Genomic DNA, 16679 nt, shown 5'->3' on the forward strand with positions numbered 1-16679 from the left:
AATCCCTACTGTATACCTTTGAAATACTTACTATAATTAATATTGATGAAAGTAAGCATTCAATGATTAAAATCCCCCAGATTATAAAATACACATTTCACAGATTTGTATGCAGTCAAGCATTGATTCAAACGTTCATGGTTGGAAACTTATCCAGTTTGTAATATATAAGACTTCAGCAGGTTACAGATGGTCAGAGTCAGAACTTCACACGTTCAAACAATCTTGTCCAGCTGGGTTGTACAAGTTGAAGTCGACCATGCCAGTTGCGGTGGAAGCTCTCTCCATGAGCTTGGTCTCACATAAGCACTCATCAGACTCCTGCGTCCACAGATCAAGCTAAGTGACATTGAATACAGAAAGTGCATGTTGTTAAAGAACCCAATGCATACCGACAGCTGAAGAATGAGGAGGGAGAAGTGAGGAGGAACAAATGAAAAATTAACAATGAGGTGTGAGGAGGGAAATCAGGTCGTGTTCTCGGTGCCGTCTCTGCGACCAGAGAGGAGTTTCTTGTCTGGATGTTGTCTCCACGACCCCAGCAAGGCACAATTTCTTGCCTGGATGTCGTCTCCGCGACCACAGCAAGGCACGATTCATCAAATACCCACCAGTTGGTAAAACGATCAGCCTCCACAGGGATGCAGCTGGTTGGTTAACTATGGCTTGAAGTGTGGAACCCATCGGTGTCATCGTACAGCACTCATGTCCCTTCACGGGATGCTGGTTTGAAGATGCAGTCTGTCAGGGTGAACTGCATACAGCCGAACCCTGCCTCGGCAACCTCCCACGTTCATGCCGCCAGAAAGGCGAGTTGTCCGTCTGGTGTTACATCTCCCTCTCCCTCTCTCCATCTCCTGGTCTCCTGAATCTGATGCAGGCTCTTGTGATGTTTTATAAGTTTCACACAAGGTCACCTAAGAGTTCTGGCGTCTAAATGTCTGCATTTTGTTGTCTCGGAGAATGAGTGGAACCATGGTCCCAGTCTGTCTCTTTCTTGTACAAGTAGAACTCAGTTTTTTTTTTTTTTTTTTTTTTTTTGTATACTGAATCGAGGCTCGTGAAAGAGCTAACATTTATTTCACAAACAAATCAACCAGACAAACAAAATATACAAAAAGAGGGAGCGGAAGACAAGATGGGGAGAGAAGGGGAAGCACACAACCACAACATTTGAGAGCAGGGAGAAGTGTGGGAGGGAGAGGGCTTGGGGGCAGGAGGCATGGGAAGGGGTGCGGGGGGGGGGGGGGGGGGAGAGGTATAAAACACAAGGGGACCGAAATTAGCGGGGGTAGAAAAGATCAAGATCGGGGGCAACTCAGACAGTTTACACAAAACACACCCAGGTCCCTTGAGTTGTGCAAGTAGGACTCAAACCTTTAGCCTGCTCCTCTCTTCGTTATGAAGCTGCGCATTCCTTTTCTCCACGCACAGAAAGCCCAGAGGCTGTGACCTGGAGATCCCCAATAAGAGCCGAGTCTCAATCGACTGCTTTTGACACATCGGACTAGACTGAACAATTAACATTCAATTTTAAAACCATCTTTTACAACAGCACAACAATTCACTGAACTTGTGCCTGCTTCACTTAAATCCACATTTTCATTTAGAACGGTATATTATTTCGGAACACTGCATTTGAGCCTGGCGGTTTACTGCTGAAATCTAGCTATCTGGGTTCTTCCCAACATCTTTGTTCTTTGTTCCTTTCACATTTCTTTCTACTTTTTCAGATTTCTCTTCATTCATTTTAATTCTTGCTTTTTCTTTATGTCTCTCTTTTTATACCTATTTGTCTAAGGAGAAGTGAATTCTTGCAGTAAGTATTCTGTGAGGCTTATGTGGCTGCACCTGGATGGGTTTGAGGGTAGAGGAGAAGCGGCTGAAGCCCGAAGCCCATCAGTTCCTACTGATGACTCCATCCTGTGTTGTTGCAGGCAGTGAAGTTGTCCGAACTGAACCACAGCTGAACCATGACAAAGCTCAAAGATGGAAAGGTAGGTGAGCCTGGCTCAAGCTAAAGCCCGACTCCTCATTGTTTATGAGGAGAGCTTTTCAGAGAAACTACCAAACACAGAGACTCAAATTCACTGTTTTCTCTGCTCACCTTCACCAGCCCACTTGCATTGTGGAATATTTTTGGGGGCTGGAGGCATTATGTTTTCGGGTTGTCCGTCCATCTGTCCGTACGGGCTAAACCTCGTTTTTCTCAGCAACCACATGTCCGATTGAGACTAAACTTTCAGGGTAGGAGTGACACCCAAGCAGAATATTTTTATGATAATTGTGATGTCATTGGTCACGTGGTATGGCAACTAATCTTGGAGTAAATTCAAATAATTAAAAAATTATTTCTCGGAAACCGCTGAATGGAAAAATTTGAAACTTGGCACATTGTCAAGTATTGTCAAGTACAAAATGTCACTCCACCATTGAGAAACAACAACAGGCATTTTAAGGCCATTTTCCCTGCAGGAGCGGGGGTTAGCCTTGCGGTCCCCATGACAATCTTCTCCATTTTGCCCTATTTTCTGCATCTCCCCTTGTTAACCCCTTTGCCCGCATTTCCACCATTGAGAGACAAAAAACGATATACAGCACAATATCTCAAAAAGTTGTGGACGGAGCCGGACAAAACTTGGTGGACAGGTTCTGTGTGCGACAAGGACCGATCAATTCAATTATGGTGTAGATCCGGATCGGAGAATTATTCAATCTTTAATAGCCCAGCAGATATGTGAAAAAATTGTGCTTTTGGTGATACAAGCATGAAATTTTGAACACTGATAGAGCATACTACTAGGAAGATTTTTGGATATAGGGGCATTCAAATCTTTTCCTAGGGACAAAATGGCGGCCATTTTAAAAATGGCCGTTTACGGATAATAAGATACACAGTACCGATGTCTATAAAACTAGATTTACTTATTGCTCAAGCACACCTATGATGTTTTTTTCACGTAAACAGGTTGTAAGATCATAATTAAATGTCAACAAACTCACATAACATTTATTTGGTCCTTATTCTTTACAAAAATAATTACTTTTTGAGCTATTTTGAGCAAACTCCAGAAACACAATGGAAATGAAGTGAAAATGCCACATTAACGCTGTGGAAGTGACTTTCACTATAAAACAGTCTACAAAACAGTCTTCCACATGTTTGTGTATATGTAACAGGTGTGTTATTCCTCCTGTATACTATCGTGTGCACTCCCCTGCACAGTGACACAGAGCTGAGCACTGGAGTGCGGCCTTAACACACTTGCACTGTTTCCTGCAACCCTTCTTGCATCCACATCTAATCAATTGTCGGCATGCCTCAGTTGCCTCTGTGAGGGTTGTCCAATATATCCCCCAGCCGTTATTACTCTGTTTCCAACCCCATTCACTCGGCGATGGGAGCTCAGGTGCGCAAATCATCATCTGGCCCCAACAAAAGCCGGCTTGGTAGGCAGCTCTCTTGATGTGTTGTCTGAGGGCTTCTTGCGTTGGTGGGATAGCCTCTATTGATCTACCAGTCTGGGTGAAGAGATGCTTGCGGGCATCGTTAACATGTTCCTGGCTGCTTGTTCGATCGTAGAGCAGAACAACAAAACGCTCCAGTGGATCCATGTTGTCATTTGCAGTTGAAATGGTTGGTGTGGCAGCCAGTGCGCAGAAAGCTGAGGTGACCTCATCATAGGCTTTCCATGTTTCCCATGCTGTTTTCTTCCCCCTTCCGCCGAAGCAGGACACGGTGTCACACCCAGTGAAGGCGTGGAAGAATGGCAACCCTCGGCACTTGTTTGGTCCCAGTGCCACAGCCATCTCGTGAGCTGCCAAGTGCCTGAAATTCTTCCCTGTGCCAAAAGCAACCCAGAGTTCATCGATGTCAAGATATCCAGTTGCTGCCACTGCAAGGATCAAAACATCTGTGTCCACTGTGCGGATTGACACCTTGGTATAGCCTTGTCTGACTGCATCTTGGACATGGAGTAGTATCCTTGTATCTGCCTCCTCGTGACTACACGGGGAAAGACCAGTAACATCTCGTGGCTGTGTACAAAAAACTTCTTTGTGGTTTGTGGTGACGATTTGCTTGTCAGTCTCAATGTTTGCTATCCTCGTTGCTAGAAAGTCAAACAACTCCACCTTGTTCTCGTCTATGCGAAGGAAGGCCTGCCAGTTTCGAGGGATGGAACTAGATGGCTCAACTCGTCTCCTGGTGCCTTTACCCCTCGTCTTCCTGGTGTCGGCTTTCAAACTGTCTGGGAAATATTCATCCCAGATAATATCAACCCTGCTCTTATTTTGTATCTGAGATGTGATGTATGGCAAGAATACTAGTGATGCATACTCAGAGAAGGTCTTCGCATTACGAGGTGCCAGCATGTTCACGATGGCTGCTCCATCCAGGATCATGACTTCAACAGGGGGGCTTACATCATCATTTTCCCGTGAGGTGATCAGATCTTCTAAGCACCCAACCAGATCAGACTTGGTTCCAAGCCGGATTTTGCCCATTTGTGACAATGCAGGGGGACAAACTTGGTTTTCATGTGCAAAGAATTCATCAAGATCTCCATTCCGTGTCTGGGATGCAATAAACAGCCTGGAGAACAGAACGCAGTCATTCTTCAGAGATACCACCTTCAACTCTGTTCTTGACTTCTCTCTGACTGGGGGTCGGCTGAAGAGAGGGAGATTGTTTCTTTTTATTGGGTCAGTGATAGGCTTTGTCTGATGTACAAGCCTCTCGTTCACATATGTGTCATACTGTTCTTTTCCCAGCTTCTCGATCTGGTAAAGGGTGTTGATGACTGCTGGGTCTGCCAGGTCTCTGCTGTCTAGCACCAAGAGATCTTTGCTGTCGTCACAGAATGGGTTCCCCCATCTCTCCTATGACACGGGTGAGTGCTCTCACATCTCGAGCAAAGGCTACCTGCGTGTGCTTTGTCTGTTCATGGTGTTTTAGTTCAGTTTTCCTAATTCTTTTTTCTGTTGTGGCCTCGAACTTATAGATCAGTTTGGCCATCTCTGGACCAGACACCATCCATCGGCGCAAAGCTGCAGCATTCTCCGTAAGACCTACAGCCCCTCCATCACCTTTCACCAATGCATTATTTTGCTCGTGTGCCTGGTCTAAGGCTATGGCAGAGAATGCACGTGTAGTCTTCTTCATGGTGAAGTTTCCTGCCAGAAACTGTGCGTATACAGTTGGATGCTTTGTTGCAAGTGTCACCATGTCGCGCAAGTGAACTGGGATCCACCTGGCATCGTTTGTATGTCCCAAGGCGAAGAACCATGGTACAAGCTTGGTCAGAGCATCAGTGTACAGTTGGAAGTTTCCTTCACGGACGGATCTCACATAGATCAGGACTGCCAGTTCTAGCTGCATAATTAGGAACCAGAACTGAAACTGTGGACTTGCATTGGCTTGTTCACCGCACGAGTCATCTAGTGGTATCGTAACCTGTCCCTCATCTAGTCCACTGGTGTACTGGCTGTAGGCTTCCTTCAGGAGAAGATAGAGAGTACTGGCTGTGACTTGGTGTGCTCGTCGTGTGCGTGTCACATGGGTCACTTTCAGGAAGGAATCAGTAGTACCACTTGTAGCAACCCCTGCAAGCATCAGAACGCCTGTCCACCCACTGCTATCCAGAAGGTCACCGAGGGTTTTCCATGCTGCCATCTCAATATGGAGTCCACCAAAGACCATGACGAAGTGATCTTCTCCGTGTGTTTCTGGCCATCTCCATTGGATCTGTTTGGCAAGTGTGTACAGTGGCTGATCAAGTGTGATTACAGGGATCTGACCTGGATTCAGAATATCGATTGCTTTCTTGATGACATCCATGGAGTGACGAATCATTGCCACAGATTTTGCCTGGTCATAGAAGAGAGGCAGCAATGAAGTTAAGGCCACACTACACTCTGGTTCTTCTGGAATAGACTGCTTGCTGGCATGGTATCCAGCCCATGATACTGTCTCGTCTCCCTTAAGTGGTGTGTCAGATAGCACTGTCTTCTCCATCTGCTCCAGCCACCTGTCAAAATGCAAGATAATGAACACAATTAAGAACAAACAAGTCCACACAAGTTAACAAGTCTTGGTTATTTAGGTACACATATAACTGTCCACAGTTCAAACACAATAATCAGTTACCTGTACTCAATCTGCATTGCTTCAGGGATGAGTTGGCAGTTGCTTTTGTTGGGACCCGCTAGCTTGGGTACAGGTGGGTCACATTTACCCAGAACAACAGGAGGTACGATGGTGTATGACTGTGGCAGGTGTGCATCTGTTGTTGATGTGTCATCTGGGTTTACCCGTTGAACTCCACGGCTATCGCTATTTGGGTGCTGGAAAAGTGAAATGCCAGTGCCATGGAAGGAGTCGTGGGCACTTGTTGAACTGGGGTTATGATCAATGTTATCCACTGCCCCAGTTGTGAAGAGGTCACTTTTTAGCTCAGGGGGGCAAACTGTACCCTCATTTTGGAAGAAACGGCAGATTCTGTTCCCCAAGTCCGTGGAGATGCTAAGCACCCTGTCATAGGAGATCGAGAGACCCAGGTTGAACATAGTATCAACCAGGTCTCTTTTTCGAGTCTTTGTGTGGATAAGGGTGCCCAGGTACACAGGCAGGGGAGTCTCCCGATTGTGACTGTGCCTCGTGGACGTGGTAGTACTGCTACTCTCTCTGCGGCGTGAGTAACTGTTGAACATAAGGAGTTGTGAGATTGTGAGAGTAGGTGTTGATACCGACGAGTGGCTTGACTGCTCTTGGATGTTAGGACCATTCAAGATCATAGAAACTAGTGATACAAGCGAATTAGGTACCGAATGTTCTTGGCAGTGGGCTTCAAATGAACCACTAAATGTTGAGTTCATTTTCAACATGTCTCTACGAACTATATTTGCGGCTCTAGCAAGACAAACTCCATCACTGTCAGTGTCGTGATCACATGCCTTCTGAAGGGCTGAGCCAACATCCTGGTTGAAAGCAAGCAGAATATCTCGACCGGACATGTGCTCCTCTAGGTCTGGAAAATATGTCATGATTCGATCTTTGAGTTTGGTGGAGTGGACACGCCTGGTCAAGACTGTTCCAAGCTGTTCCAGCCTGGTGGTGTATAGTCTTGCTAGGTCTACCAGCTTGAACACTGGTGTCACAAGAGCATCTGTGCGGGCATCATCGATGTAGGACACTAGCTCTCCAAGTGCTATACCGTGATTGATATCATCTTGTTCATTCAGTGTTGTGCTTGTGGCCCTTGCTTTGTTATAAAGTGACACCAGACACTTCACGTGGTACTGTGCATCTTGTGCTATAAGGTCACCTGCACTCAGTTTAGCAAGAAGTGCCTGATCTCCTAGTTTCAGGGCAGCTGTCCTGACATGTTTATCGAGGTCGAAGGTGGAAGCTTTTCGCAGAGAATTAGTACCCGCTGGTTTGTCACAAAAGAAACACTTTTCAGGCTGTGGCTGTGTGTGGTCTACATGTACTCTGTGACGGGTGTACTTTCTTGAGACACTTGCGGTTTCTTCACTAGACGTTTCTCTTTTTTGTGCCCGATGCAGTTCAGTTTTGTTGTATTTCAGTCTGCATGAATCATGCCACTTAGCCTTGTGGCTCTGGAAGGTTGACTGGATACCTTCACCATCGTCCAGGCGGGACAGTTCTAGAGATTTTGGCAGGCAGCCCATCTGGCTGAAGGTGAGGAGATAATCTGCAAGAGTTTGGTATCCGGACCCTGTGGTTCGCTTGGAATCAGCTGGACAGGCAAGGGCCTCATCGGTGACCTCCTGACATAACACACACTTCTCCCAATCTGTCAGATAAGGCATGTTTGTTCCAGATGTACTAGGGCTTTGGGGGTCTAATAGCTTGAAATTTTTGTTGGCCATTGTCAATTAAGCATTATCCACCACCACCATCCAATCAATATACAAATTGGGAACCAAGTCTAGGTAGCTACTACAGTCAATGAGCGAAGGTGCAGTGCAGTCGAGTTATCATCTGAAAAAGAAATACATACATTATTATCATAAATATAGTAATTCGCTTTCGTAACTTTTCACTAGCCTTGCATTGTTCCTTATAGTCACCTAGTCTATGATAGGAAAGTTCATAAAGCTACATCAAAGTTGTTCATATAAAGGTATTGAACCAAAATTACACCCAGGAGAAATCAGATAGTCATGCAAAGTTAAATAATTAAACCGCTAGACCAGTCCTGTCTATTGCAATGGTAAACCATTTGTTCTGCCCCTTATAGGCCACCGTAGATTCCAATTTTGAACCCAGTATGAAGGTATTGCATAGCATGTACATGACAATTTATAATATGCTCATTACATTGTGTTTCAATAGCAGCACAAATGACAAGTCTGAAATAATAGGTAAATATGTCCTTCTTAGCCGCCATTTTGGGCCAAGGAGAAATCTGGAATGCCCCTACATCCAAATTTCACTGTAAGGGTATGCCCTAACTGTGTGCCAAGTTTCATGCTTGTATCATCAAAGGCACAATTCTACCACAATTCTTCACATATCTGCCGGACTATAAGTGATTCTTTACCATTGAGCTATATGACCAAAAACGATATATAGCACGAATTTTCAAAAGAGTACATAGCATGATATTTCAAAAAGTTGTGGACGACTTATAATAATAATAAAGGAGTCTTATATAGCCCCATCAAGCAGAGTAAACTACCCTGATGGCGCTTTACATTATCATGCGAACGCACACACACCGCACACACACACACAAACATACACACACACACAGACACACCTTCACTCTTGCCCTATTCCTCTCCCTCCCCATTCAAAACCCACAGATGTGTACTCCCCCTCCTCCTCCCCTCCCTCCCCCGCACATGTACACAGACATACTCTCGATCTCTGTCCCACCTCAAACCAAAGGGAAAACAGGACTTAGACTTTGAAAGACTTGTGAAAGAGTTAGGTTTTGAGGGAGGTTTTAAAGGCAGGAAGAGAGTCAACATGTCGAACAGAGGAAGGCAAGTCATTCCAGAGCAGAGGTGCAGCAAAGGAAAAGGCTTTCTCGCCAAAACTTATGACAAAACTTGGTCGCTGAGTTGGTTAGGCGACAAGAACAACACTATTCAATTTTGGTTCAGGTCCGAATCCAGATTTGGCCTTTCAGTGGGATATAAAACAAACTTTCATAAAACTTTCATCCTCTTCTCCAATGGCTTGATCTCTGATCATCAATTTGGTTTCAGACAAGGTCACTCTACTCTGGACATGCTGCGTCTGCTGTCTCAACAATGGATGGAGGTCCTCAATGCCAAACAGGAAATCAGAGCTGTCTCCCTTGACATATCACGTGCCTTCGATACGGTCTGGCACCCAGCGCTGCTCACCAAACTCTCCTATGGTATCCATGGAAATCTCCATGCATGGCTTGCGGACTTCCTCTCTGGTCGTAGTCAACGTGTGGCCCTGAATGGATTTCTCTCATCTCCTCTTCCTGTTCAGGCTGCAGTTCCCCAAGGCAGTGTTCTGGGCCCTGTGCTTTTTCTGGTCTTTATCAATGATCTCTCCGACTCTCTGGAAAATCCTCTCTATCTCTTTGCTGATGACTCCACTCTCTGCCGCTCCATTCCTCTTCCCTCAGATCGGCAGTCTGCAGCCTCCTCACTCTGAAGACCTGGACAAAATCACAGACTGGTCAAACAAGTGGAACATGTCTTTCAATCCTGACAAATCTCACACTCTTACGATGTCTCTCCGAAAAGATCGACTGGACAACCCTCCCATCTACTTTCTCAACAATCCTCTCCAAGAAGTTCTGTCGCTCACACTTTTGGGTCTCACTATCTGCCATGATCTTTCTTGGGAAAACCACATTTCCAAGTTGGCCTCCAAAGCCAGTCGCCGACTGGGCATCCTCCGTCGTGCGAAGTCCTTCCTAGGCACACCTGAGCTCCTCACCACATACAAGGCTTTCATCCGCAGCTCAATGGAATACTGTTCTCCCCTATGGGCCGGTGCTCCTGCCTCACACCTAGCTCGGCTTCACGCTGTTGAAACCAAAGCTTTCAGAATCATTGGAATCTCCCGCGATGAAGCTATCTCTGAGGGCCTTTCACTCACTCACCGCAGGCAGGTAGGTGGTCTTTCTGTCTTCTACCGACTCCTCTCCGGCCTTGCTCCCCCAGCTCTCTCTGTGCTCTGTCCCCCAAATATTCCTACATGTCGCACAAGATCTGCCAGCAACCCTCTGATGGTTAAACTGCCGAAATCTCGGCTCGCTGCTCACCTTCACTCTTTCATTCCTCTTTTCTCCCGCCTCTGGAACAAACTCCCACACTCCCTTCAATCCCACTCCTCCCTCCAGGTCTTTAAAACAGCTGTTCACCACCGTCTCTTATCTTCCCCCATCCAAAACCTTGATCTTTTCTACCCCCACTAATTCACCCCAGATCCACCTTGTTTGAAATTCCAACTTCTTTCCTGGAAGTCCTGGCAGTGTCCATATGTTTTATACCTCTCCCACCCCCCTTTCCCATGCCTCCCCCCCCAAAGCCCTCTCCCTCCCACAGATCTCTCGATGTCTCCATGTCTCTCGGTCCCTGCTCTCAAATGTTGTGTTTGTGTCCTTCCCCTTCTCTCCCCATCTTGTCTACCGCTCCCGATATTATATGTTTTATGTGTCGGTTTGTCTTTCTGTGTGATTAATGTTCGCTCTTTCACGAGCCTCGATCTTGTATACAAAAAAAACAAAAAAAACTGTTCAGCCTGACGGAGGTATGCTCTCATCCGAGTGCCGTTAGAGATATGAATTTTGTTATGTATATTTTGATAAATATAGATGGTATGTACTGTTCAAACAAGTAAATACGTACATTAATTTTATTATTAGCCCTCTGAAACGGGGGCGTATGGATTGTCTCGTCCGTCCGTCCGCAACCATATCTTGGACAAGTATGGACCAATTTTGTTCAAACTTGGTACAAAGACGATACATAAGTATACATATGCAGAAGATTTTGTTTTGCTATCCGACCAAAGATGGCTAACTGGCGGCCTTTAACTCCGCATATCAAAATTACTAAAACCGCGGGGGCTATGACATTTTGTCTTTTTCTCCTTGTTCTTTTTTTGTTTCGTTTGTTTTTCCAGCCAAGTATGGCAGGACCCTTGAGAAACTCAAGATATCAGAAGATACATCTGACCTCAATACAGAGGAAGAGGAAATTGTGCTGAAAAGAAGGTATTGTACAAGTCCCCTTTTAACGTGTTAGCAGTATTTGTTAGTTTGGAATCTCCCGCGATGAAGCTAACTCCTAGGGCCTTTCACTCACTCACCGCAAGCAGGTTGGTGGTCTTTCCGTCTATTACCGACTCCTCTCCGGCTTAGCTCCCCCAGCTCTGTCTGTCCTCTGTCCCCCAAATATTCCTACAGGTCACACAAGATCTGACAGCAACCCTCTTATGGTGAAACTGCCAAAATCAAGACTCTGCTCACCTTCACTCTTTCATTCCTCTTTTCTCCCGCGTCTGGAACAAACTCCCCCACTCCCTTCAATCCCACTCCTCCCTCCAGGTCTTTAAAACAGTTGTTCACCACCATCTCTTATCTTCCCCCATCCAAAACCTTGATCTTTTCTACCCCCGTTAATTCACCCCAGATCCATTTTTTTGAAATAACAACTTCTCTCCTGGAAGTCCTATCAGTGTCCATGTGTTTTTTACCTCTTCCACCTCCCCCTCCCATGCCCGCCCCCTCCCTCCAAGCCCTCTCCCTCCCACAGATCTCGCGATGTCCCTGTTCTCTACTGTTGTACTTGTGTGCTTCCCTCTCTCTCCCCATCTTGTCTCCCGCTCCCTATATCATATGTTTTATGTGTCAGTTTGTTTTATGTGATTAATGGTAGCTCTTACACGAGCCTCAATCTGGAACACAAAAAAAATTAACGTCCTCGTTTATGAAATTTATATATTTGGAGCAAGTGTATCTTTGTCCAGCCACTAACCCATGTGACTATCTCATAATAAATACTTTTTTAACGTCAGTTGCTCCGTCAGGTAAGCTTGGAACTTACCTTTTAAACCTTTGGACAGCTGAGACCCCTTAAATTTGAAGAACCTTTGGACTCCTTTGAACCTCATATACCTTTCAGAAGGTATATGAGGAAGTGTCCAGCCAACATTCCTCCTTGAGATCATATAGACCCCAAAGACCCTTTAGGGCCCTAAAACCCATTTTACCTTCAAGACCGTTTCAACACTTTAGACCCCTTCATCATTTAGACCTTTTGTACCTTTTAGACCCAACAGACCCTTTAGACCTTTACACCTCTTAAATGGACACAATAATGACATATTTTAAAGAGATATGTTTTAGAGGATGATATTCCTGACCCAAGCTGGTTCGGCACAAACTGGTCCGCAGCACGGCGACAGCCAACAAACCCTTCAGGATAGGCATGTCAATGTGCTGCTACGGCTTAGCCTTCAAGTTTGGTTGCTTCACATCCTTAACTGACTGTCATATATCAACTTCGCTGACGGGTTTCATCAAAAGACGGACATTGGCGTTTCCCAACCTCCCCCCCCCCCCCTTTACCCAAACCTTCCCCCCCTCCCCCCTTGAAATTCATGAATCAAACGTAGCTCACATTGAAAAATAGGTTGTTGACCCTTGCCTTAGACATTTACATCTTTAGAGATCAGACCTTTGAGACCCTAACTACAATTGGAATGTACCTTTTAGACCCTCAGACCATCTAGACGCATAACTTTTAGATCTCGACCTTTTAGACACACACCAGACAAAAATCTATAGTCTTTTTTGCAAAACACAGACTATACTCTAAAGTCTAAGCAAGTAATGTGCAAACTCTACCCACCCAGAGGATTAGGTGCTCTCCTAGTGATCGTAATACACCTCCACCACGTGCCTTTGGAGGCTACATTTCATTTTGCAGTGCTTCTGCACGTTCTTTTATACAAGCCCTAAAACCAAACTAGCGTGCAGAAGATAGTACCTCACAAACTTTCACATGCAATACTGTACATCAGAAAATACTTCATAACCTCACATTTTCTTATGTCTTGTTCTTTTAGGCGAATCGGGAACAAGAAGTTCATAAACAGTGACTCCAACTCAGATTTGGAAAGTGACAACCATGTTAAAGAGGAAGATGTCCCACCACCACCAGAATCGCTGCTGTCTGGTTGTCCGGTTGCTCAACCAGCTCCCCAATCATTACTGAATACTCGGCCTAGAGCCTCAAATGCTCCAGTTACCCCTCAAATCCCGTTTCAGGCTACTCTTGTCTCGGTTCCACCAATGTCATTAAAACGCACTTCAGCGTCATCGTCAACAAGATATCTGACTCCATGGCCAGATTTGGAGTCCATATCAGTGGCCTCAAATTTTCCCACAACCGAGACCTTTGCAGGAGGCAAGTACATTTCATAGTTTTATTGTGTTTACTAATGTTGGCTTTGCCCAGTGCTGTTCTAATGCTGTTGGCATTTTGAAGAAATGTCTTTTTATTATTTTTATGCCTCTGTTGACGACGTCACCGGAGGCATTATGCTTTCAGGTTGTCCGTCCGTCCATCCGTGATAGGTTTTTGTTACTGCGATAACTTTAGAATGGCTGAAAAGATCTTGGTCAAACTTGGTACAGGTATGTATAATGAGGTAAATATGAACTGATTAGATTTTATGGTCATGAGGTCAGCGGTAATGTTAGGTAAAAATCCTGTTACCACAATAACTTGTGAACCAGTGATGGGATTCTGTCCAAATTTGGTACAATTATGTAGAATGATGTAAAGATGAACTGATTGGATTTTGGGGTCAACAGGTCATAGTTTGTAATATGGCTATAACCTGAGAACGGCTAAAGGAATCTAATTCAAACTTGGTACAGGTATGTATAATGATGTAAAGATTAAATGATTAGATTTTGGGGTCAAAGGTCAAAGTCTGTTATAGGTCTATAACCTGAGAACGGCTAAAGGAATCTAATTCAAACTTGGTATGGATATGTATAGTGATGTAAAGATTAACTGATTAGATTTTTGGGTCCAGAGGTCAAAGGTCAGAGATAATGTCAGGTAAAAATGTGATAACTTGTGAATGGCTGAAGGGATTTAAATTAAAACTTGGTACAGGTATGTATTCTCAAAGTCAGATGTCCGATGAGGCACTGAAGACACCGCACTAGAATACAAGCCGTTTATTTATGGATACACATATGCGGAGAAGGGCAAGCCTCAAATCATTCGCTAAACCCTTCTAAGAAAACATTCAATATGCACCCTGTTTATATACACCGGACTTGACCACCTCGGACATCAGCGCAGCAAAGGCAAAGCCGAGGCAAACGCATACCAGCTTGTGGTCATGAGGAAATGAGAAATAAAAAATTAATAAACGAGTTTTGACCTTCTCCAATCTCTGCTCTTGTTCGAATATTAGTTTGAAAAGCAAATATTTATAGAACAACATTTTCCTTTATTAACTTTTCGGATCCGCAACGAAGACGGCTCGTTAAACGATGTTGTGCCCTACTGGAGGGCCAACCACCTCCCCCGCAGATCTGACTCCATCCGCCTCACGCAGCCGCAATCCCTGCTGATCTTCTGGTTAATCTGTGTCTATGTTCATGAGGTTCATGAATGTCCAGTTGCTCAGGAGTGAGCAGAAGATCGTTGATGTCTCGCAACATCCGTTCAGTTTCTACATGGAAGGAATGATAGTCAAATGCCAAAAGAGAAGGCGGGCGGCTGATGCAGCATGTGTCGGGGTCATCCGTTTCCTTGGAATCCGGTGTAACGGATGGAGTGCACCGCTCCTCGTACTCGTTCATCTCAAGCTAAGTCATTTGTGTTGAGGAGCTGGAAAATAACTTTTACAGGCATATGCGAAGTAATTGTTTCATTAGGAACATGGTCAGCACTAGCCCTATAGCAACACCCCACTGTACCCATGACAGGATGGTATATCCAAAACTACTCATCCATCCTGAAAACCAATTGGTTATGCCCAAATCTTCCCGGGAGGTCCTGTCCTCCTGCAGTTTCTTGCTGGTTTCTTCAAGTCGGTTAATGGCTGCTTCTACCCCCTCTGAGGGGTCTGGTATCCAAGTGCAGCACTTCCCTTCGATTATCCCGCACACTCCTATTTTGGCCAACAAAATGTCAAGTGACACTCGATTTTGCATCACCATAGTCCGCATCTCTATCATAGTATTTAACAATTCCTTATGAGCCGTTAAGAGTATCATTAGCATCTTTTTCTAGGGCTAAGGCTACTTTGTCTATCCTATAGCTATTCATGATGGTGCCCGCTCCCAGGAAGAAGAATCCCATTGCTTTTTCCCATCCATGCCCATGGAGAGTAGTTTGTCCATCCTCATCCCACATTGCCCTTCTAGTCTGAAGTTTTGAGTTTTGTATATCATCCAGTATCAAGATTTCCAGTACCACTGAGCCCAGATAGCAGACTCCCTTCCAGCTATCAGGTAAATACGGTCAAACTTGGTACAGATATGTATAATGATGTAAAGATTAACTGATTCGATTTTTGGGTCCAGAGGTCAAAGGCCAAAGGTCAGAGGTAATGTAAGGTAAAAATGTGATAACTTGGTAACAGCTGAAGGGATTTAAATTAAAACTTGGTACAGGTATGTATAATGACATAAACATAAACTGATTAAATTTTGGGGTAAAGAGGTCAAAGGTCAGAGGTCATGTCAGGTAAAAATGTGATAACTTGGGAAGGGCTGAATGGATTTAAAGCAAACTTGGTACAAGTATTATAATAATGTCATAATGTGGGCAGAGGCATATCGGTTGATGTCATTATGTAGAAGAGTGTCGTTCTAGTTTTTTCTGTTTTTTTATTTTTTGTGGGGTCTAAAACACTTCCCTGCACCCATGAAGGAATGGAATCGGGCATAATTTAATATTACCTTTGATACAGCCACAAAGGCTAAAGGCACTATGGAGCAATTAAAAATTTAAAAAATCTAACTTTTATTTTCAAAACGTTGTTTTGCCTAAAATACTCCACGACACTCAATGATGAACCTAAAGTTTGACGAAGATATGTTTGGCCATCTCTGAGAAAAATGGTGACACACACAGAGACAGACACACAGACAAACATCTCTCTCTTAGTATTGTGAAGGTTTTACACGAGGACAAATGGGATCCTAGCTCAAAACGTACTTGTACCAAAGTCAATATAATGATCACATGATAGTTTAGAGGGTAATCACTACCAGCTGGGAGAAACCATGTAGATGTAGAACATATGTGTGCTCTTTTATTCACATCTATAACAAAGCATTTATTGTACCCAATTCTTCCCTTATTTGATATGCCTAATATCGATATTTGAAAGATACATCACTGGCAGGCAATAATTTCACAAAACTGTTTTGAATTTTATGTTTACCAAGTGTTATACACTCGGCTCTAAGCTGTCTAGCCTGTGTTAGAATCGCGACCCAGCTGTAAACTGTCAGTTCGGTGTTTCACAGGCAGGGTGATTCATCAATGTGTCCCTCGGATGGATGTTAAACTGGGAGTCCCGTCTGCCAGCATGTATTGTTGGACGTTAAAGATCCTATGGTGTCCTTTGGAAAGAGAAGGCTAGTATCGCCGGCACCATGGCCAAATTCCAAATTCCTGCA

General features: G+C 44.5%; 1 protein-coding gene across 1 annotated transcript in view; it reads left to right on the top strand.

Annotated features, from left to right (window-relative positions):
- Positions 1–16679, top strand: part of LOC137426794 (uncharacterized) — a 150189-nt gene that overhangs the window by 124877 nt on the left and 8633 nt on the right. The window contains exons 8-10 of the mRNA XM_068115692.2: positions 1938–1997; positions 11144–11234; positions 13091–13431. Of these exons, the coding sequence (XP_067971793.1) occupies positions 1938–1997; positions 11144–11234; positions 13091–13431 (492 nt within the window). The remainder of the gene's footprint in view (positions 1–1937; positions 1998–11143; positions 11235–13090; positions 13432–16679) is intronic.

Source organism: Myxine glutinosa, chromosome 5 (assembly GCF_964187855.1).
Source record: "Myxine glutinosa chromosome 5, kmMyxGlut1.1, whole genome shotgun sequence".
In the NCBI taxonomy this organism is placed as follows: Eukaryota; Metazoa; Chordata; class Myxini; order Myxiniformes; family Myxinidae; genus Myxine; species Myxine glutinosa.